At 52.3% G+C, this 23,399-nt stretch overlaps 1 protein-coding gene across 3 annotated transcripts in view; it reads left to right on the top strand.

Annotated features, from left to right (window-relative positions):
• Nucleotides 1-22,651, top strand: part of PACSIN1 (protein kinase C and casein kinase substrate in neurons 1) — a 59,502-nt gene extending 36,851 nt beyond the window's left edge. For 2 of the 3 annotated variants that reach the window (XM_054026438.1, XM_054026437.1), the window contains 9 exons: nt 9,469-9,596; nt 10,614-10,770; nt 11,515-11,750; nt 12,454-12,609; nt 13,328-13,503; nt 14,016-14,136; nt 14,294-14,418; nt 15,454-15,647; nt 16,314-22,651. In XM_054026438.1, the coding sequence (XP_053882413.1) occupies nt 9,534-9,596; nt 10,614-10,770; nt 11,515-11,750; nt 12,454-12,609; nt 13,328-13,503; nt 14,016-14,136; nt 14,294-14,418; nt 15,454-15,647; nt 16,314-16,423 (1,338 nt within the window). In that variant the 5' untranslated portion in view covers nt 9,469-9,533 and the 3' untranslated portion in view covers nt 16,424-22,651. Of the gene's footprint in view, nt 1-6,598; nt 6,675-9,468; nt 9,597-10,613; nt 10,771-11,514; nt 11,751-12,453; nt 12,610-13,327; nt 13,504-14,015; nt 14,137-14,293; nt 14,419-15,453; nt 15,648-16,313 lie in introns of those variants that run through there. The other variant, XM_054026439.1, reaches the window with a different exon arrangement.
• The last annotated feature ends 748 nt before the right edge of the window (nt 22,652-23,399 follow it).

The raw sequence follows: 23,399 nt of genomic DNA, 5'->3' as shown, positions 1-23,399 counted from the left end.
GGTGTAGTAGCTCTGTTAAAGTCAGTGGAGTTTTGTTGATTCACAGCAGCCAAGGATCTGTCCCTATGAAGCTAAATGGGCCAAATTCATCCCTGGTGCAGCTCTAATGGGCTTGTACCCGGCATGGATTTGACTCAGTATGTACAGCGTGGCTAATGGGGAAACATAACCATCTGTAGGAAACGGGTCAGCGGTGGGGAGGGGAGAAGTTTAGGATTAAAGGGAGAGTCACTAGGAGTCTCAGGATGGAATGAAGAGAAGAGAAAAATTAGGCTAGATCTTAGAAGAGAAAGACTAGGAACATCTATGAGAATGTGGCCTGGTCTTCTGAGGGGGTGGGGTGGGGGGACTCCATTGCTAGGGACACACAGGTAAGTGGGTCAGAGAACTGGGTATGGGTTTGTTCTGTGTTTGTACAGGACCTCGTGCCATGGGATCATGGACCATGATTGGGGCTCCTAGGTGCTACCCCAGAACAAATAATTATAATCATCATCTAGTCATTTCCTCCCATTCTGACTTATTTGAGCTGTCTGCTCATCTGGGTCCTGGTGCCAGGCCCCTCCCCTACCAGTCTCCTCTGATAACCCCTGCTGTAGGAAAGCTGGGTCTATGCCCACTGAAGGCAATGAAGACTCAGATCAGATACCTCAGCTAAGGCTGCTTGTGACTAATTTATATGGGATACTGTTCCAGTATCTGTCCGTGTATCTCTGACGATACGCCTACATGGCACACTTCTTTCAGCGGCATGTAGACAGGTAGCCCCCACAGCCTGGGTATAAATAGCAGTGTTGGTGGTGAGGCTTAGGTGAGTAAAGACATGCCTGAAGCCGATGGGTATGTACCCAGGTATATACCCTACATGGCTTGCTACTCACCCGAGCCGAGCCTCCCCAGCCTTGTAGGGTCCTGCTGCCTCCCCGCTTCTGGAGCCTTTCCCCGCTGCCTCTCCCCACCACAGCCTTTCACTGATACGTGTCGCTACACACCACAGTGTGGACACAGCCTGCTTTCCCTGCAGAGTGTAGCTATACATGACCTGCAGTGTCAGCGTAGCCTGTCTGTCTCCTGGTTCCTTCCCATCTCTACTGGTACATTTCCCTTTTCCCTCTCTGTGTTTCCTCAGTCTTTTGTTTCTTCACTCCTGCCTGCTGGCAAAGGGGCTAATGTTGAGTGTAACAGGCAGGGATGTTGTCACACGATTGCCCTGGCCTCCCTCACTTCCTCCTCTTCCTCTCCTGCACTGCTTCTCTCTCTCCCTCCCTCCTTCCTCCTTCTCACTTGCAGATGAATCACATTGCCATAAAGAGTGCACCCGGCAGCCAGCACACAGCAAATTGGTGCTGACTGGGGCATCGTTCCGCAGGGGAGAAACTCGTTCACCTAATGTGCAGACACTAAGGAGGATAACACATCAAATTAACAGCTCCCCCTGCTTTTTTTCCCACAGAAAATAACGCAGAGGAGAACAGAGGGAGCAGGGGGAGAATGAACCATGAATGTACTCAGCCTTCGGGGGGGCCTGGCCAGAGATCCATTGTGGGGCAAAGTTTATGGCAGCTCAGGCCTTAATCAGCCTGTGCCACAGAAGCAAAAAGGATGGTAGCAAGACCCAGTGGTTAGTGCGCTAGCCGGGGGCTAAGGCTTCCTTGCTCTGGCACAGATTCCCTATGTGACCTTGGGCAGGGCTACATAGGGAAGTAGGTGCCTAAAGATGCAGACTGGTGCCTCGTGGGGTTTTCAAAGCGCCTATGCAGGTTAGGCATCTAACTCCCGCTGATTTCAAAGCCCTTTTGAAATTCCTGCTTGGGCCCGACCTGCATCTTTAGGTGCCTAACTATCTTTAGAACTCTGGCTCTTAGTGTCTCTGGGCCTGAGTTCCCCACCTGTAAAATGGGGGGAAGAATTCTGCTGTGTCTGTCTAGGCTGTAAGCTCGTAGGAGCAGGGGCTGTCTCTTCCCAGGTGTTTGTACAGCACCTAGCACGATGGGGCCTGGGCTCAGTTGAGGCCTCTGGGTGCTACTGTAAAATAAATATGATGTACCAGATAACAGCCCCCATAGTTCATGTCTGCTTGGAAGCAGGAGGGCTGGTGCTCAGCTGCCTGTGGTGTTTCTGTAATGACCTGGTGCTGGGGAAAGAAGCTGTATTGGCAGCTCTAGTGCCCGACACTCTCCCTCTGCACAGCAGGTGCAGCTTGGGCAGTGGTAGGATAAACTTCACCTCCAACGTGCTGCACTGGGGAGACTACGGCTAGGTACAACGGGAGTTCAGGCGCTGTCTGTGGCTTCTCTGCTGCGAAGGGGCCAGATTCTCCAGTGCCCTGTGCTGGCAGCATCAGTGCAAAGGGAGTGGTACCGCATCAGACTGGCAGCACTGAATCACCCCTTTGCACTGGTGTAAATGATTGCATTGGGGCAGAGTGATGGAAGGTCAGGCCCCGGGGGTGCAATCGATGCCAACTGTGCTAGGGTTGGGGGGGGGGGCACATGCGCCAGTTGACTCAGAAATAGACTGACACCCAACAAGCAGAGCTGCATGAGTGGGGCATTGCTCAGGATTTCCTCCAGTATCTCAATGGCACCTCAGCTGGCATGGCTGGAGCTGCCACAGCCGCCCAGGGAGTGGGACACTGATTTGGGCAGAGGGCAAGAGGGAATGGGGAGAGAGAAAGCAGGCTGCAGAAAAGCAGCAGCAGCGGCAGGTTCTCACCATTCGACTCACCACTGAATGCACAAGGAAGCAAGCTGCTCTCTATAACCAGGGCTGAGGACTCCTGGTGGAGGAGAGCTGGAGAAGCCTGAGACTGAACAGACTCACGGCCGGAGTTGCCTTTCCTTCTCACCTCGGAAGAGGGACAGACGCTGTAACGCAGGGAGAGCCCAGACTCAGGGCTAGAGAGAAAAGCAAGATGCTGTTATGACAGCTTGGCACTGAACTGCATTTCAAAGGAAAACAAGGCTGGTTTATAGCATACATGTGTGTGCGGGCGTTCACAGACCGGGGAATAGATGGCCATGTTAACGGCAATAGAATTCAGAGAGAAAAACCCCAGACCCACCGTGCTACACAAGACAAGAGAGAGAAGCGCAGCCAGGAGCTAGTTATTACATCAGGCCTCTCTGTGCCTGATTCTCAGAGCCTTTTGCCTGGTCTGGGTCTCCTTGCAGACACCCTCCCCTGCCTGCTGTTTGCTGGCTCAGCAACATGGCATGGGGCAGTCAGAGGGAGCTAACCGGTTCATTGATCGCCAGCTCCTGTAGATAACGCTTGGCCACAAACATGGCATTTCTTCCCACGCTGCCTCCTTGCTGGGCAGGGCTGGAATAGCAAGGGGGGGAGGGGCTGCAGGTCAGGCTTGAGGTGCCTTGGCAGAACTGTGGGGAGCCCAAGGATATCCCTCCAGTACAAAGGTTTGATGGGCAGAAGCTTTTCTGACAGCTATCTTGGTCACATGGCACTGCTCTTGATACCTGTTCTGGGGCTGCTCCAAGCCATGTTTCAGAGCTAGGCATCCCAGGGAAGGCTAAATCTCTAGTCTCCCCATGGCAGCACTGGCCAGTTTGCAATCAGCATCAGCAGCGTTGGCTTGGTCCTTGTGGGTTCTGAGGCACTGCGGATACCTGGCAGCTAAAGGAAGTGCACCACGGGCAGTCGTTAAAATGCAGGCTGCAGATTAACACGGAGACCCTGGGCCTGCCAATGAGTCAGTGCAGTCCTCTCTGGCAACTTGCATTGTGTGCTGTAGTGAGGCGTGACTGGCAGCTGCTAAGGAGAGGCCCTGGACTGGACTGGTGAGGGGCACAATTGCCAACTTTCACACGGTAAATAAGCACAATAAGCCAAAAATGACTTTCACAATAAGACAAAAATCAAGCTAATCCCATTTCAAAACAAGGCCAAAATAAACCAGTCCCTAAGAACCCCATACTCTATGTGACTAGATCCCCCCGGCGGGCAGTCTGGGACTGTAGTGGGCCTGCTGTGCACCCCTGACTCTTTCCCCACTTCCTGCTTGCCGAGAGCCAATAAAAAAAAAAATGAAGCAACAAGCTACAAGCCAAAAACTAGCCAACAAACAACTCGCAAGCCAGTTAAGCCCAAAACAAGCCCAATTTCTGCATTTTTTTCACGGGTTGGTTACAGTGTATATCTGTGTGTTGTGTGTGCTTTGTGTATATGCTGTGTGCTTTGTGTTACATTGTGTATGTGCATACGTACATACGTCCCTCGGACTGCATGTGAGGGACAGAGTCATGCATTTATTTATAGCCAGCCCTAAAACACGGGGCAGGATTGGTGGGTTCCTTGGTTATATCACTAAATCCCTTCTAGGCTCGGTTAGTTCCACTGCACTGAGCCCTAGAACTCCGCCTCTTAACGATGAGCTTAGGCACTTGCTCCAGTAACCCTTTCAGCACAGAGGGCTGCGGCTAGCGATGGTCCCCGCTGCTGCACCTTCCAGTGGAAAAGCCCCCTCGGCTCCTGTTCCCAAGCTGCCGTGTCTCTCACAGGACAACCAGGCTATAGCACTGAATCATATTCAGCCTTGGTACAGAGCGAGTCCTTACCAGCCTCTCGGCTGGCTACCTCCCCGCCCAGCTGCTGGGACCCTGCCCAACGAGATAGGCCCTGGTCACCGCTCGGCTGGATTGCTGTAGTGCCCATGTGAGGATGCACCTTGCAAACACTCGGGTCTCCCCTAACGCCCAGTGCAGCAGCCTGTGCATTAAGGCGCCAGAAGCCACAGTAGCTGCCTGTTCCCTTCCAGTTGCTTGTTTACATTCATAAATCCCTAAAAGGTGTGGCTCATGGGTTCCTCAGGGTATTCTCTGCGGGGCATTCAGGGCAATGCCCCAATGGTTTAATTGCAAGGGGCCAGAGGAGAGGGCATATTTGAGGAGGGCTCCTTGGCTGGAGAATTTACTTTAGGCTTCAGTTTGCCAGAATCTGAGTTTGCGGGACTGCCGGTCAAGTTACAAGGCCTGTTGGTTCCCCCTGGCTTTCCTGAAGGAAGGATGAGTAGCTGGAAGTGGGGAGGATGGGGAAGAGCCAGGAGTCGTTGGAATGTGTTATTGGATTCGCACACTTGGTCTGAAATGTGGCTTTAATTTTTTTTTTACACTGTTGGTCTATGTGGCTAGAGGACTGGATGGATGCACATAAAGTAGCACAGAATGTAGCCCTTTTCCATCTATCGATCTCAAAGCGCTGCACAATGGAGAATCCAGATCACGATCCTTGTTTTACAGACAGGGAACAACACAAAGCAGAGGGGGAAGCGATTTGCCCAAGGTCAGCCGGTGAGAAGTGATGAAACTAGAACGCAGTTCACCCCACTAACACCGAGAGTCCCCTGTTCTTCTCACTAGATCACACTCCCTCCTAGAGACCTGGGAGAGGAACCCTGGAATCTTGAGTAACAACCCTATTCTGTTTCGGGCTCAGCCTTTGCCAGAGTCAAGCTAAGGGCTAGAGACATTCGGCTGATGAATTCTGTTGCATATCCTGTTACCTGTGGTGGGGTTTCCAGCCTTCGCAGAGAGCTTCCCATGCCAAAGTGCTGCAGACAATCCAGGAGCAAGATCACTCGCTGTTAATAATTAACTCCGCTGAGACACTTTGCCTGCCCCTGAAGTTGGCTTCGGGAGGTGAGGGGTTACAGTCACCTGGAGGAGATAATCCATCAGCTAATTGGGAAGGTCAGCATACTAAGAACAAACTAACGAGTTGATGCTGCATCCACAAACAGCAGGGCTTTCCCGTCAGTGCTGCCAGGCGGAAGCTTTGGTGAGACAAGATCATGAGTTTGGAGATTGTGCAGGCAAAACAACTGCCTACTGTCAAGCAGCAGAATTTGGGTCCAGATCGGTCCCTTCAGTACCCAGAGTTCTGGGGCTTTGCTTTGGCCCTTCAGAAAACTGGGATCTGGGTCCAGATTTCAAACTGCAGGTGTCTCAGACCCAGGGGTTGGAGTCTGCCCCAGCTCCGATGCTTTAGTTATAGCTGATGAGGTTTTCAGGGGATTTGATGAAAAAGTTTCCTAAAAACAGTTTGCCTGGGAAGCAAAAGATCCTGGAATCTTCTCTAAGGCTGCATCTCTGGCCAGGGAGAGCCCTGAAGGCACTGCATGCCTCACCTTCTTTTTCCCCTGTAGTTCAGACCTGTAAAGGCTAGTTGTCCTCCCCTGTGCTGTATAAACTGTATCAACGCTATTTTAGAGGGAGCTCACTGCCACTCCTCTCCCAGTTTCTCCCAGCAGGAGGCACCATAGAGAACAGGTACAAGAGAGCTGACCCTGGGCAAGTTCACAGTCTCTCCAGTTCCACCTTCCATTTGGAAGCACCTGGTGAAGATGAGTGTTCTGCTGGGCACCAGCTGGGCATTCCCTGGCCAGGGCTGCCTCTCTGCCTTGTTCTGATGCCAGCTCTTCCCTCCTTTAGCAAAGCAGCAAAGGGTTAAGTGGCTTGGCCAGCTCACGTGATTCTCCGGGGATGCCGTTTTTCAGAAGCTCAGAAGGGATTAGGTTGAAATATCAGGACGAGAATTTCCTGTTGCTCGGCTCCCCCGTCCCTCATCCTCCCCAACAACAACCGCAATCCAGCATCCTATCCTCCTCCATGTGCCACTCAGTCCAGCAGGGATGTGCAGCAGGGCATGAACAAATCTGGGTAAGGGGATGATTCTTCTGCTAAGCAGTCCATGGGTTATTTCCTCCTCGTTGCCCAGAGCTTTGCGTGGGCTATTCATAGATCATTCGGGATCTGCAACGGGGATGTCTTTCCAGATAGCAAACTCTTGAAATGGAGCAGGGCTCCTCTTGGGAGTACAGATTTAAGTTCGGTGCAGAGGGTGGCATGGAGTAGTTATAATGGATGGAGGGGATGCACATAACCTAGTGCTGCTGGTATCTGAATGTACTGGAGGACAGAGGGAGCCATTAGATGGTGGGCATTATCCCGCCCCTGCTGAGATATGAAGAAGACTCCAGCCACTTCTGAAATCTCTCTTGCTGGGTTTTATTCTCCCTCTGTTTAAATGCAGCCAGGATCTGAATGCAGAAGGGAAGGGTGGTGTAGCTGGGACCAGGGGAGGCCAGGCTTCCGAGGCACCTCATCCCATCCCATCCCATCCCTCTGCAGTGGTTTCTAGTACAGACACCTCCCATTTTAGAATATATTGACTTTAGTAATATTGCTCAACCGCTCATGTGACCAGAGACTGTGACAGCAGCAGCGAGACACCAAGCTGCCCAACTCTTGCTCTCTGTATGTGATAGACTTACATGCAGGGCTGCAAGGGGGCTGAGCTGGCCCTGAACTCGTCCCAAGGTCAGGGCAGGGTCTTGCTTCTGGACTAGTGTCAGAGAGGCCAAAGAATGGATGGACATATAGATTCCTCTCCCATGCCAGGAGAGGAGCCCTTTAATACAGGAGTGTGGTCTAAAAGGGCCTGTCTCTATGGCTGTATGATGAAGCTCATAGACTCATAGACTCATAGACTTTTAAGGTCAGAAGGGACCATTATGATCATCTAGTCTGACCTCCCGCATGATGCAGGCCACAAAAGCTGACCCACCCCCTTTCCCTTGTCTCAGCTGTTGAAGTCTCCAAATCCTGTCATTTAAAGACTTCCAAGTCACAGAGAATCCTCCAACTAGCGACCCCCGCCCCATGCTGCGGAGGAAGGTGAAAAACCTCCAGGGCCTCAGCCAATCTACCCTGGAGGAAAATTCCTTCCCGACCCCAAATATGGCGATCAGTAGAACCCCGAGCACGTAGGCAAGAGTCTCCAGCCTGACCCTCATTGACCATTGATACTATTTACCTATAAGCTAGCCTAGTGCACACCCCTAGCATACATGGGCTGCACCAGTGTAATATGGAACTTGTACCAGTCCGACTTACTTATTATGGTTTATCTTAGTCCAGGATGTAAAGGGTTATTTACGTCACAATATACACACACAAGGACTATGCTAGACTCTCTGGGAGCTACTGCATTCCCATGGCTTTCAAAGACCTGGGAACTTGCAAAATAAGTGACATTGTTTCAAATGGCTGAGTCTGAAGCTAGAGATGTGGAAAGAAATGGCTTTTCTGACCTGTTCAGAGGAGAGAACCGGCTGCTGAGCCGGTCAAGCAGCTGTTTTGATCTCTGTCAGTCCACGCACGCCTTGTCTTTGCTTTAATAAATGCGGAGTGGTTTTGGTGTACAAAATCCAAGTGAGCGCTTTGTGATTCTTCAGTACATGGCTGCCGGGTTCAGGGCTATCCTAGGAAAAGAGGGTGTAGTAAAGAGGAGTATTTTTAGGCTCATGAATTCAGCATTCCAAAGCTCATTGTTGGCCCTGGCTGAATATGGGACTTACGCCCTGCCTGGCGAAACTCCCTTTTCCGTTTCAACTGGATGCAGTGCTTTTCATTCCCCTCTCCCCCACCCAAAACCCAAACTTTTCTGCAGTGTTAATGTAGTCTGTTAAGTGGCTGTTACATTCTCCCCCAGAAATGGCCACCTTTTATGTATGGAACAGCCTCCCTGACTGACCTGTAGGAGCACTATTCTCTCCTCTTTCAAATCCCTCTAGGTCTTGATACCTTGATACCTGTGAGAAACCAGCCAATTAATGATGGCTGGCAGGGTAGGCAGGATTAGCTGCCACAGTCTTTCTTCATAATTATTTCTAAAAATGACAAATGTATTCTTAAAAATTGGTCTCTATTTGATTGGGTCCTTCTCCCCCATCCTTCATATGTCACTTGGCTTCTCAGATTGTAAACTCTTTGGGGCAGGGACCATCACTTTGCTTTGTGTACAGCATCTAGTACATCTAGGCAGTGTGGCCTAGTGGATATAGCATTGGACTAGGACTTGGATTCTATTCCTGGCTGTCTGGGTGACCTTAGGCAAGTCACTTTCCCACTCTGTGCCTCAGTTTGCCCATCTGTAAAATGGGGTAATGATAGTGACCTCCTCCTCTCTCCTTTGAGATCTACTGACAAAAAGTGCCATATAGGAGCTGAGTATTATTACAACGAGCTCAGTGAGGTTTCTGTGGGTTACTGTAATCGAATTATTGCATGATGATAATTTCTCTTGTGGGCAAAATGATTCCTGTGGGGTGTGGTTTGGAAAAGCGGAGTTGGGCTTCTCCCTCTAAACTTGTTTTTTATGGAAAAATGGACTTTTAATCCAATTTGTTGTGTGTGTGTGGAAAAGTTGAGTTTCACTAGAAATTTTCAGGAAAAAAACCTGAACATTTTTACCCAAGACCAAATATTTTACAAGATTGGTTTATTTATATATTTTTTAAAAGGCAGAGATCAGTTTTCTGTTTTTTTTAACTGGAAAATTTTCAACGGGGGCGCCCTATAACGGGCTTTGGCAAAGTCTGGCAGCAGCTGGCAGGGCTGGGCTCTCAATGATGCATTCTCCCCTGCTGACCCTTGTCATTCCTCCAACCAGTGCATGAGGTCTGGTGCTTCCCAGAGTGGCTGAGCGCGTGCATTAAACCCCGAGGAACGGGAACCATGTCGGGCTCCTACGATGAGTCTGCGGCGGCTGCGGAGGAAATAACCGACAGCTTCTGGGAGGTGAGTTCCCCCCGAGACCCCCTGAGAGACATTGAGCAAGCAGGGAGGAGCAACAGATTGTACCTGATGCCTCCCCTGGTGCCTGGGTGGGCTCTACTGGTGGAATAGCCAGGTGCTCCCACAGCCCTGGAGGGTGGCATCTCTGCTCACTAGGGTTTGCTCTGCACTCTTTTCTGAGCAAACTCTCGCCACTAGAGGGCGCCATCGGCCTCCTCAAACAGCCACATTTGCAAACCGAGGTGGCAAAACTATACAAATGGGAAACTCCCCCTGCTGGCTGAGCCCAGCAAAGACCCTCATCTGCAACACCTGACCACCCCTGCAAGAGGCTGAACTCCCCATGATCATCAGAGCCAGGGCCAACCCCGGCGGCTTGACATCTCGCTGGAACCCGGCCTCCTGCCCAAGGCGGCGCGAGCTGTCGCAGAGCATCGAATGCCGGCTGCGTTCAAATTGCAGATGCAGTCGCTGCGCTCTCAGGGTCTGAACAGCAGAAGCACTGTGTGTTCCCAGTTCAGCCGTTGTCGGTGCTCAGCCGTTCAGTCGGGGCTCGGCACGCGCTGTAGGGTGCCTAGAGAGCTCCGTGACCTTGCATGGGGGAATGAGTTATGGAGAGAATGTAGTGTTCTTTCTGTCTTTTGAATGTGACCCTCTGAAATGCAGCCTTGCAGCGCACGGGCCTCTCCTCTCAGGAGAGCAGCGTTACAGACCTGTCGCAAGTTACACGTGAAAAGAAATCACCTGGTTTTGTCCTAGTCCCATCCAGCCACAGCGTGAGACAACAGCAGAATTAAAATAGACCCGCTTCAGCCTCCAACCTCTCACCCGCCCTCCCCTCCTCTCCTCTCCTGAGCCAGTCTAGCACCACTCACTCCAGAAATGGCTGATTTCACCCCCAGTCCTCTCCTTCCCCCTGATTTGGCCTGGTGCCGGCGCTCACCATTCCCTCCTGTCTCCAGAGTGGGCATGGCTTGGCCAGAGCCATTGTTCCCAGCCAGCTGTCCATCTCTCCGGCAGGTGGGGAACTACAAACGGACAGTGAAACGGATAGACGACGGGCACCGGCTCTGTAATGACCTCATGAACTGCGTCCACGAGCGGGCCAAGATCGAGAAGGCCTACGCCCAGCAGCTGACCGACTGGTCCAAGAGGTGGAGGCAGCTGATCGAGAAAGGTATCACGACCCTGCCTCTGTCCACAGCCCTTCACGGTGTGAGGGCACTGCAGCATTCACCCCACCAGGGAGAAACCCCAGAATGGGCCCTTGGTGATGGAGCTCGTACATTTCGCCCTGAAAATTCTTTAGATCTATATTTTAATTTCCTCTAATAACTAGATCGAGTTGGCTGGTAGTGCATGCCTCACTGCCCTCTTCTGGATGGAATCAGAACTGCTCGATTGTGTGGCATAGGTCCCGCACTGCTAATGGAGATTCTCCTCTTGCTCGTGTAGCAGGGGCCTGTTTTTTTGGAGCTGGAAGATCTCAATTCTCTCCCCAGCCCCTGTTGCTGTGAAGTCCCATCAGGTAACAACTGTTGGCTTCCTGCCTGGCCCCAAATTATCCAATTCAGCAGGCCGTCCAAATTCAAAGAATTGACTTGTTTGGTTTTAACCCCACCAGTCTCCCAGTCAGCAGTCAGAAATATGCCAGACAGGGGCATTTCAGCCCTCTCAAGGGGCAGCAGCATGGCATATGGGTTAGAACCAGGGACAAGGAAACAGGACTCCTGGCTTCCATTCCTGACTTGACCCCTGACTTGCTGCGCTTCCTTGAACAAGTCACCCCCCTCCACACGCACTGTACCTCAGTTTCCCCAGCCATGAAATGGGCACTTTGCGGGTCTCACGGACAGGAGCCACTAGAGAAGGGTCGGGCATTGCCATGACGTCGATTGCTTACCTCAGCCCCATCCCGCAGGCCCGCAGTACGGCAGCTTGGAGAGGGCGTGGGGAGCCATGATGACAGAGGCGGACAAGGTGAGCGAGCTGCATCAGGATGTGAAGAACAGCCTGCTGAACGAGGACTTTGAGAAGGTGAAGAACTGGCAGAAGGACGCTTACCACAAGCAGATCATGGGAGGCTTCAAGGAGGCCAAGGAGGCAGACGATGGCTTCCGGAAAGCGCAGAAACCCTGGGCCAAGAAAATGAAGGAGGTAGGAGACAGGGCAGGGTGGAGCAGGCCTGCTGACCGAGAGGAGAACCACTGAGAGCCTCACGAGGTCAGGGAGGAAAGAGCCCACCTACTGTACCCACAGTGCACTGGGATGGGGGCCAGGTGCCCAAGCCACTCACACAGGCACCAGAACATGTGGTGGGGTGGGGGAGAAGGTGCGGCTGTATGGCCAGAGGGATTGGTTGTACCTTGGGAGCAGTTAGGAGGAAGATGCCTGTTGTAACCACAGAGGCACCAGTCACAGCTTGCAGAGGGTGTGGGGGGCATAGTGTCCAAAGGATCCCCATCTTTGGTGAGGCACCAGGTTTCTGATGTGCCATTGGGAGAACCAGTCATTCCTCAAGGGGCGGCAAACAGGTGCCTGTTTTGCCCATGGAGTTCCCCATTCAACACCTCTTGCGCTGTGCCTGAGACAATAATAACAAGTACCTGCCCGTTCTTCTGCCACTAGCCCCAGAGGAACTCGGTTCCGAACACACCATTGCCCTTGGGCGAAGGTGGAATGAGACAAAACCATGCCCAAGTCTCCATTCGCAGGGACGGGGAGACACAGCACAAAGGCAGGGTGGAAGTCCAATTGCAGCACAGAGATGTTTAGGGGAAGGGATAAGGGTTATGGGTAGAACATCTGCAAACATCTGTCCTGGGTTCCTTCCCTCCCTCACCCCACCTCCCGGCAACAGGTGGAGACGGCCAAGAAAGCATATCACCTGGCATGCAAAGAGGAGAAGCTGGCAATGACCCGGGAAGCCAACAGCAAGGCAGAGCAGTCCATCACTGCAGACCAGCAGAAGAAGCTCCAGGACAAGGTGGAAAAGTGCAAGCAAGATGTGCAAAAGGTGCGAGCTGCTGCCCTGGAGGGAAGGGGGAGGGTGGCCGGACATATGCCCAGCTCCCTACGGGTCCGTGGTGAGTCATGCTGGCAGAGCAGCCTGCGGGAAGCTTGCCCTGCTGCCAGGGCTCTGTGGATACACAGCTCCAGTCTCCAGGGCAGCCAGGACACCATGCACTGGCACTTAGAACCAGGAGAGATGGGAGAACCCCACTCTGCCTCCTCCAGGAAGGGGCCTTACCAGGTTACCAGAGGCTATTGGCCTTTTTCGTCCTTGAAAGAGGGGCTCTGGTGATATAGCTGCTTCTTCCATCTCCCCTTCCACAAAGGATCTCAGCCCCTGGGTCAACCCCAAACAACTGTAGTCTGGGTGCAGCAGGTCCAGCTGGTGGGGCTGCAGGTGCAGCAGAAGCAACAGTTAGGGGAGAGAAGGCCCGTTCCCCTGCTGGTATAAAGCAGCGTCACTCCAATGGAGTCAGACCCTCACCCCGTGTAAATTAGTGTCTCTCCAGGGGAGTCAGGTCTTCAGCTGGTATAAATCACAGCTCCATTGACTTCAGGGCTGGCTGATTTGTCCCAGCTGAAGGTCCAGGTTCCCTGCCCTCACAGAAATGAAGATGGGTTCATCACAAGCTGGACATGGGGTGGGGAGAGGCTCTGTCAGGGCCCAGGCAAGGAGCTCTGGGGGCTTGGGCTTTAACCTTGGCCCCTGGTTGTACCCGCAGACCCAAGAGAAATACGAGAAGGTGCTGGAGGAGCTGAACAAGTGCACCCCACAGTACATGGAGAGCATGGAGCAGGTGTTCGAGCAGTGCCAGCAGTTCGAGGAGAAGAGGCTCATCTTCCTGAAGGAGGTGCTGTTGGACATCAAGCGGCACCTGAACCTGGCTGAGAGCAGCAGGTAACCACGCCCACAGGGATGGTGGGGCAGAACGGGAGAGCGAGAGCAGCAGCATATAGGAACTACAGGGATCTCCAGTGACTTGACTGGCTGGGCTGCCATGAACCAGGCCCCAGAGGATGATGAATGAGCTCAGGTACCCAGCAGAGGCTCCCAAAGGCCAGTCAAACCCACTCACTCTTAAGGGCAGATGGAGGGCACAGGGCTGGAAGCAGCGGCTCCAGTCGCATCTAGGGATATCCCTGGCTCAATGGCCATGCCAGGCGGATTTGTGCAGAGGCCTGGCTCCCTCCTGTGGCCAGCAGGAGGAATGCCAGGTCTGAGTTCTCTTGGGAGTCCCGCTTGCCCCATAGTTCCAATCCGTCCTCCCATAATCGCCCCAACCGCCGCCTTCTCTGCCAGTAAGTGTCCGCAGCCCTTCCCCGGCTCATCTCGAAGGAGCTTCAGTCATCCGTGAGGGCAGGGGGGCACCCGGGGTTCCTCACTTCTGCTTTGCTTGTGACCTCCCTCAGCTACACCAACGTCTACCGCGAGCTGGAGCAAACCATCCGCGTGGCAGACGCGCAGGAGGACCTCAGGTGGTTCCGCAGCACTAATGGCCCGGGGATGCCTATGAACTGGCCCCAGTTTGAGGTGAGGCTCCCACCCGCCCCGCTCCGGAGGTGGCTGCCGTAAATGGGGAGGGGGCAGGGTGGGGTTTGCACTGGGCATGGGGAGGGGAACAAGGCAGGCAGGCGGGTGAAGAGAGCCCAGCAGGCGCACAGGGGCACGTGTTGCTTTGTGTCTCCAGGAGTGGAACCCGGACCTCACGCACACGATAACGAGGCGAGAGAAGATTAAGAAGAACGAAGGGGTGACCCTGACCAATGCCACTGCAGTGGGCGAGTCAGCAGCAGTGGCCGGGGACCGCGGCAGGTAACAGCGCCCAAGCTTCGAGAGGGGGCCCTCCGATTTCCAGTCCACAGGGAGGGATGGGGAGGGCTGCAGAGACACAGTGGAGGTGGGGGGCAGTGAGCAGGAACATACATCAGTTATTCTTTGTTTAGAAGCCCTCTCGTGCAATTTCGTTTCACTGTGGGCAGTTCCTGGGGGATACACTGTGATACGGCAGAGGGGACGCGGTCATGTCTCTGGGCAGGCGGTTCCCGGGGGATACGCTGTGATACGGCAGAGGGGACGTGGTCGTATCTCATGGCTGGCGGTTCTGGGGGATACGCTGTTCTACAGCAGAGGGGACGCGGTCGTGTCTCTGGGCGGGCGGTTCCTGGGGATATGCTATGATACGGCAAAGGGGACGCAGTCGTGTCTCTGGGCGGGCGGATCCCGGGGGATACGCTGTGATACGGCAGAGGGGACGCGGTCGTGTCTCTGGGCGGGCGGATCCCGGGGGATACGCTGTGATACGGCAGAGGGGACGCGGTTGTGTCTCTGGGCGTGCGGTTCCCAGGGGTTACGCTGTGATACGGCAGAGGGGATGCGGTCGTGTCTCGGGGGGGGCGGTTCCCGGGGGATACGGTGTGATACGGCAGAGGGGACGTGGTCATGTCTCTGGGCGGGCGGTTCCCAGGGGTTACGCTGTGATACGGCAGAGGGGATGCGGTCGTGTCTCGGGGGGGGCGGTTCCCGGGGGATACGCTGTGATACGGCAGAGGGGACGCGGTTGTGTCTCTGGGCAGACAGATCCTGGGGGATATGCTGTGATACAGCAAAGGGTCTTTGCTGCCAGTCCTGTAACTTCCAACTCTGGGGCAGCGATCTGAGTGCCAGTGTGACTCAGCCCCTTGTCAGGTGAAATCCAGCCGCTGAAGCCCCAGCTCTCTCTGGGTCCGGGGAAGGCCCTGGCAGCTGCCCTTCTTACATTACCTCTTCTGCTGGGACCCACACCCTCCTGCCCCCCGGGTCCGTGCCTCCCTCCCTTCACGGCACTTTCTACCCACTTTGCATTCCCAGCGTGAGCAGCTACGACCGCAGCCAGCCCTACACCACTGAGTGGTCGGACGACGAGGGCGGCAACTCCTTCAGTGCCAGCGAGGCCAATGGCGGCGCCAACCCCTTTGAGGAGGAGCCGGTAGGGAAGGGAATGCGTGTGCGAGCTCTGTATGACTACGACGGGCAAGAGCAGGATGAGCTGAGCTTCAAAGCGGGTATGGCACAGGGCACGTCCGGCAACTGGCGCTAGCCCCCTGGCACAGCAGAGGTTGCGGCAGGGGGACTGGGACTGGGGTGGGGGGAGGGAGGGGAGAGCTGGCCCTTTTAAGAGGTATCTGCCCAGCCGGAGATCTGGGGCTACATAAGAGGTTTTTTGTTGTTTTGTGAAAGTTTGAGTTAACTCAGTGGCACTATGTCTGACTTATCCAAGCCCCCCAATGTTTACCCTGAACATATGGGGAAGGGGGGAGGTTTCTGGCTCCTCATACACTTATATAAGACAAACAAAGCATGGCCGGTTTTGCTCCAATTTTGCAGAAACCACTCACCCCTGGCCTGAGCCTGGAACACGTCCATCCAGGGGGAGTCACTTTGGGAACATTATGAGTTAACTCGGGTGGTACAGAATAGAAGTTGGGACACAACACACACATCCATAGAATCCACTTTTTCAATCTCTATTACATGTCCCCTTCCAGTAGCTGGATAAATACCTTCCGCTGCTGTCAGCCCATGGAGTTACTCCTTCAGCTCGAGTGGCAGAGTGCCAGACTGTAAATTCAAGGTTCAGGCCCCTCTAATCACCCCTGGTGTGTGCATTCAGGGTAAGAGGGCCACAGGCAGACTGGCAATGAATTCTTTATTTCTGCTTTTTGCCTCAGGCGACGAATTAACCAAATTAGGTGAAGAAGATGAACAAGGATGGTGCAAAGGGCGTCTAGACAATGGGCAGCTCGGCCTTTACCCAGCCAACTATGTGGAGTCTATCTAACCTCATGGTGTTCTCGTCATTGCTGTCTAAAAATAAACAAACCCTCCGTCGTCTTCATTTCTCTACACCAGCCAACCAGCCATCTTGCCGTCCGGTCACTCACGCTGCACCATTAGAGATTCAAACATATTTTCCAACCAAGCTTTTATTTTTTTAAGAGCGGTCTCAGAAGAATATTTTGCATACTGGCTTTTCTTCCTCTTCTAAGATAATGTGAAGCGAAAGGTCGACGTTGTCTGTCCTTTTTTTTTCAAAGCAAAAAGCCAATACCTCAAGATTTTAAAGCCCAACCAATGAGGGCATTTCTGGGGCTTCTGATTGGTTGGCTTTTAAGGCTATTGTAATCATAAGCCCGCCTTCCCATTGGCTGGGACTGTTCCGAAACACACGGTGCGTCAACTACGGGGACCAGTCAAATTTGCCCTATTTGAACATAACCAAATTAAAATGGGAGGAAATGGAATTTATCCCCTTTTATTTATGTATAGATTTTTATACTCACCTTCCCTAAGCATTGTCTTTCCAATTTCTCCGTCTTTGCGGGTGGACGGGGGGAAAAGTATCTCCCTACCTATCCTTTGCCCTCTCCCATTCATCTCAAACCACATCCATGTACCGTACATCTCCCATCCAGCTGAACACCCTGAGTCTTTGAGTTGGGCAAGGATTAGGGCTCATTGATGTCTTGCAAGCAGGAATGGTTGCCTGTAAATTAAAGGAAGATTCCTCATCCCAGTGAAAGCTTTGGGATTTTTATTTTTAGAGTATGGTCTTCCCCTCCTCCTCCTCCAATCAAACATCACCATGGTGTGCTCACTAGTATCGTATTGTCATCCTGGACCCAGCAAAGGCTTACTTCCAATGCTCTTCAGTGACATTACATCACTTCCTCAGTCCAGGTTCCCAGCAAGGCTGTACAAGTTCTCTGGTCCGAGACAGGAATGCCTCTGTGTCTGGCAGCATCTGGACATGCTGGAGCAAAGGCACCCATGGACCCTGAACCACAATGTGGACTCCTGCTCCCTTTTCAGGAGATGCTTGGTACACCACTGTGGTGTGGAGAGCTACGTAGGCCTGTGAAAGCTAATGGAGGCCTGCACTCTGGGAGGGAGCGAACTGGGCCTTGAAATGCATCACCTCTTCTTTGGAGATTTGCAACGCTGCTTCACCGCTGTTGGAAACCTCTTCGTAACAGTGACAGGAGCTAGGGTGATTCAGGGTGCCAGGCTGGGATGAATCTTAAGGCCTGGCTCAAGACCTTTTTCCTGGGAAAGGAATCTCACCAGGGACCATCAGAGGGACTATTTTTCTACCACTGAACTAAGGTGGGACCAGACTTCAATGTCCCGTTCTTTGCACTGGAATGTGGTGGAGATTTATGTTTATTCCAACCAGATGTGGATGGGTGCAGGAGATTCCCTTTACATGTGCAGGCTTTCTCCCCCAGCCACCTGATGGATGGTGCAGGGGGCATGGAGAGGAGTCGCCTGGCATTCGGACTGGGTGCCTAGCGTGGGAGATGCTCCAGGCCACCACCCTGCCTAGGAAGAGTCACAGGTGCGAAGCAGTAAATGAAGCCTGCACTAGTGTCAGACAGGAGAGGGTCCCTCCTTTAGGCGGTGGCAACAAGGCTAAGAAGAACTCATCTGCATAGCTTTGTGCACCTGGTGTGGGCTCTGGACGCAGCTTCCAAGAGGAGAGAACCTGGGACTGGATTGGTGCGTATGGAATGGATTCCGAGCCGGGAGCCCAACTGGTGTAAGGGTGGGGATAGTGCTGACGCTGCAACACAGAGGAAAGACAGCTATAAAACAAGCTGCTGTGTCCTTTCCCCAATGAGAATGGGTGTCCTCCAGCCCCATTCATGGCCCCAAGTCCTGTCGTGAGCGCCCTGGAGGGACTGTGAATAGGATTCCCCAGCAGCTGCTCTGCACCTTCCTCATGAAAGGCATTTTCACCCCATAGGCCCTGCTGATCACACATGACCTGTCCCCTGACTTCCAAGCCAGCAGTCTAGCTGTGGGTGCTCCATTGTAGCCAGCATGCAGTTCACCCCTGTGCAACTCCATTGACCTCAGGGAGCTTAAGCAGGGGTGGATTGGACCCTGAGACTTTCCTGAGCCATGATAATAGCAGCGGGGCATTCTGCATCAGCCCCGAGAGAAGGAAGTAAAGAGTGTAGGACCCAATTCCAATCTCAGTTTCACTGGTGTAAATCTGGAGTAACTCTGCCTGAGTCCCAGAGGTTTTACTCTGGAATTAGATCAGCATCAGGCCTAAAGGCAGTGGCGTGGGAACCAAAGAGTAAATGCCAAATGGAAGAGAACGTCAAAGCAAAATCTGTCTGGAGTGAAACACCAGGGTCACCTCGCGGAGAATAAAAGAGGATGGGGATTGGTGTTTACTCTGATCCATGGAGGAAAGGGGCCATTACATCGCTTGCCAAGCCCAGCCCTACTAGCACTAATCATGCCTGTGGCTTCTTCCATCAGTGGCAGATGGAAAGTCCTCATAAGGGCACAAAGGCGGCATCCCAGGGCTATGAAAAAACAATCCCTTTGTCAAACGCTACGTGGAGCTGCAGCATCTCAGCTTTTTAACCCCCCACAAGCCAGGATAGCAAAGTGAGGACCGTGGGAGAAAGGGACACTTGCTTTTACTTCTGCTTCAATTGGGCAGGGGATGTGAATACTGGCTGGTATCCCATGGCAAATAGAGCCTTTGTTAGAACGTCTTCCTCACATGCGTCTGACGAAGTGGATCTTCACCCATGAAAGCTCCAATATATCTGTTAGTCTTAAAGGTGCCACAGGACTCTCTGTTGCTTCCTTGTTAGGTTTTGCTAGAGACAAGCAGGCAGGAGCTGTTCAAAGGGTCAAGCATCCTCTGGAAAACAGGGATGGCCATTCCCCAGTGGCTTTGGCCTGAAGACTGAGATAACACCGACAACCCGTTGTCCGTGGGAGAGGTCACCAGAAGACTAAACCACCACACAGCTACTCATGTTGTCATCACTATCTGTTGCACTAGAGACACACCTGAGCCTATAACCCTACGTCCAAACAATGCAGGTTTGAGTTCCATCTGTATTTGTTATTTCATAGCCCTGGGATGCTTTGTAAGTGGGGCCTACCAGCAAGCCCACGCTGGAAGGAGCAGCTTTCCTGATCACGATGGGAGGGTGTTGCTCAGTAGGCTCACAACTTAACCCAACTCAAAACCTTCCCAGGAGAGAAGCTGGCAAAAGCAAACCTAGTTATCTAAGCGGTTTCCTCCTGTTGGCAATGAAGTTGGGTCACTTGTCATCCAACCACATATTTCCTTTCCTAATCCCTGGGTGAGCTACCTTGCTCCTTAAGCAGCCTCCACCGGGGCAGCTTGTGTCTTGGAGGTGCAGAAAAACAACAAAGGACATTTTATATAGCGGATTCAAATTTCATATGGCCCACGGGCGCATATGGGTAACAGGTTATCTGCCATTCCTTGCGGTTCAAGAGAAAAGCTCCCCCTGATTTTTCCATAGGAAGCCACAGATCATTGCTTATTTATCCCCCATCATCTTCAAATTCATCAGCCGCCTCCCCTCCACGTCCTCCTCCTCCTCCTCCTTAACCTGTTTAGTTCATGAAAATTATTGACTCCAGTGACCAAGTGTTCTTCCCGCCCGAATAAATGTGCTGCATACTGGATAACATAGACAAGACCTCTCCAACCTTCAGCTCTATTTCTTCCATTAGTTAACAAACAAACAAACAACAAAAGTCAAGAAAATGCTGTTGTCTCAGCACTGCACCTGTTTTTTGTACATTGATTGTGTAATTTAAAAAAGATCTATATATATATATATACATATCTATATATATATTGTGATTGTATTACTGTGGATACGACAAAAACAACAAAACAAGTAACTGAGCTATGTAATTGTTATATGGATTTTAACCCTCCTTTGAGTCTTGTGCTCGAATATCTCCCGGTGTAGATGTAACTGTCACCTTTACCAGATGAGTATTACTTTGGGGTTTGGTTTGTAGCAGGCAGTGAGTATAGGGAGTAAGAGCAGGGATATTTCTCAAGCGCCAGTGTGGCAGGGGAGAGGGGGCACTTAGTGCACTTCCTGCACAGGAAGTATGATGCCTCCCTCTCCCCATGCCTTTCACCTCCACCCATTGCACGCCAAGTTATCGCTACAGCTGAAGGAGGCGTAACAGGCCCTGTTGTGTTCATCCAGAGAAGCTTGAGAACCCGGGGGCCTGGTTTTCAGAAGTCTTGAGCGCTTGCTGACTTCATCTGGAGTTGTGGGGGCTCAGTCCCTCTGACCACCAGGACTTGAGTGTTCTGAAAACACGTCCCTACAAGGTGCTGAGAAGCTGAGCCTGTTGCAGGAGCAGGCCAGGCCCTGGGCTGGGAAATAGGTGTAAAAGGCCCTTTGCAGCAAAGACCAACTCTGTTATCACTCCTCGTAGGAGATGGGCCAGGACCTCCGCCATGAAGCCTTTGTTGATGGGGAGGAGGAATTGGCTCAAATCCCTGATGCTGCCACGAGGGCTTTGCTTCCAAGTCAGATCCAAAGCCAGATGGGGACGGGGGAGTCTAAAGTTTCGCTGTCAGGATGAAGCCAAGATCCTCGCAAGATTTTGAGTCTCCCCCGATCGAGTTGGGGGTGCGTGTTTGCCTTCCGCTTAGGCTGTGGTCATGCAGCACTGGATTTTAGCATTGTCCAACCCAAAGCCCAAGCCTAGTTCCAATTCAACCCCAAGCCTGAAAGGGCGGGGGAAACCCAATCCTCATAACCACCCCCTTAGCCCATCTCGCCTCCTGATGTTCGGTTCCAGGAATGTTTGGCAGGCCCTTTTCCACGCTGCAGCTCCAGGTCAGAGGAGCTTTGAGTTTGGAATGGCAGGAGAGGGACACTTAGGATTTATTTTGATTTTGCCAAGCTCAGAACAGCTCTAATGCAGTGACTCCAGGGCCTTGATCCAGCTGGGACAGAAGAAATAGCCCTTACGTCAAGTGGGTGAAAGGTTTCACTGTGGGTAAAGTGATGGGAGTTGCCATGTCCTGCATGGAAGGCACTGGAACTTCCGCTCTGAGTGTACGGTACAAAGGGGAAATCTTTTATGTTGCTCCAGTGAAGTCAGCAGACCCACATCCATGAGGAATTTGGCCCATTCTCTTTAGAAAAAGACACGTGCCCTGTCTCCCAAGCCAGCCAGCCTCGACCAGCACAGCCAGCATAACCAGAAGCAGACGCTTCTTCTCTCAGTAAAGGTCCTTTGCAGGAGAGTTTCCCCTGATGCCAAGACTCCCTAAGGAGCAAGCAAGGCCCAAACCAAATGCTTGGGTGAATCACAACGTAAGAGCGCAGTCCTATGAGGCCCTGAGCACTCTGAATTCAGACCGGGCTCAGACGGAGTTCGGAGGCCCCTCTGCAGGAGTGGTCCCTACATTATCCAACAGCTTCCTGGAGTGGGTTGTAACCCAATAGGACTGAACTGAGACACTTTTAGGACAGGCTCCCAGGCACAGTTTAAGAATATTTAATCCGCCACATGGAGCTGATCCTCTACTTCCTCCCCTTGACTGCTCCACTGAATGGTGTTCGCTCCTAAATCCATTGAACATCGCCGCTGGTCACCCAATCCCTCACTGAGGCTCGGAAAGAGTTTCGCAGCTGGCGAGCAAACAGCTCCCAGGAGAATAATTCTATATTTAGATGGATGGTCATGGGACAGGCAGAGCACGCAGGGCAAAGCCTTTACCCTGGCAAAAGAATGTTGCAAGCACTCGACCCTCCCCCTTTCCCCACAGGACCAAACCACGCCAGAAAATAGCGGGGTTAAGAGAAGGCAGACCTGACCTATGAGGCTTTAAAATGGGAGGCTGCTCGTTTATGGCCGGGGAGGACTTCAAGGGCTCAAATAGAAGGGAACAGAGTTTCCAGCGGTTGAGATAATGCCACTAACTGTCTGTCTAGCTCTATACTCATCTCTCGAGGGAGAAAACAGAAATGGGGGCATGGCCTTTGCTTAACGTTTCCCATTGGAGCCCTGGGGACTTGGGGGGCAATCTTGAGGCTGTAATTAACAGTGTTACTGTGAGCAAAGCTACACTAGGAGAAGGAGCGTGTGTTTCTGGCACGCAAGGCTGCCTCTTCTTCCATAAAGGGGAAAAAAAAAGATAATACTTAAAAAATACAGTAATAAAGAAAAAGGATTATTTTATTCATGCATGGTGTGTTTTGCCTTGTTATTGGGGGTGTTAAGCACCACTAGGTCACCTCTTTAGGCAGTGTCCTTACCTGCTCCCTTAAAGGCGCAGTAGTCCAGGGGGACAGGAGCTCTGATTGTGCAAAAGCAGCACCTAGGCGTGAGTGCACATTTTCACACACAGCCTCATGCAAGAATGTGCCACTATGCCCTAGCAATAAGGGAAAGGGGTGGGGAAAAGCATAGGAGGATCTAGGGACCAAATTGGCGTGTGATTATGGGTTCCCAACTTGAGACACCACTAAAAGTTGCAGGGCTGGGGTTACAGAAATGGCAGAAAGGCAGCTTTGTTTACCTTTGATGTGTTGCTATAGCTAAAATCGAGGTGGACAGCAGCAGCTGCTCCCTACACTTAGAGTTTATTACTACTGTCCCACGGCGTTCATACACACACGCTCTGGGACCGTGCACACTTGAGCACAAACACACATGCACATTCCCTGCACACGTTTTCATACGCAGAGGCAAGGAAACACTTGCTTTGCACATATCCGCATACATCCTTCCCACTGCAAACTGAAAAAAAAACAACCCCAAAACAGACTAGACCATTGTTCATTGTAATAGAGAGGAGGTTACTGGACCGATCCTCGACTAGGGGAGGGGTCTATTAGCCACGTGGTTCACATCCATTTTTCCCCTTTTCATTACACACACAAATTTCACGGTTTTTCAGAAGATACAAAGCTGTCTCCCCCTCCTCGCAA

Source organism: Malaclemys terrapin, chromosome 4 (genome assembly GCF_027887155.1).
Source record: "Malaclemys terrapin pileata isolate rMalTer1 chromosome 4, rMalTer1.hap1, whole genome shotgun sequence".
In the NCBI taxonomy this organism is placed as follows: Eukaryota; Metazoa; Chordata; order Testudines; family Emydidae; genus Malaclemys; species Malaclemys terrapin.
This window is presented reverse-complemented; position numbering and strand designations above follow the sequence as displayed.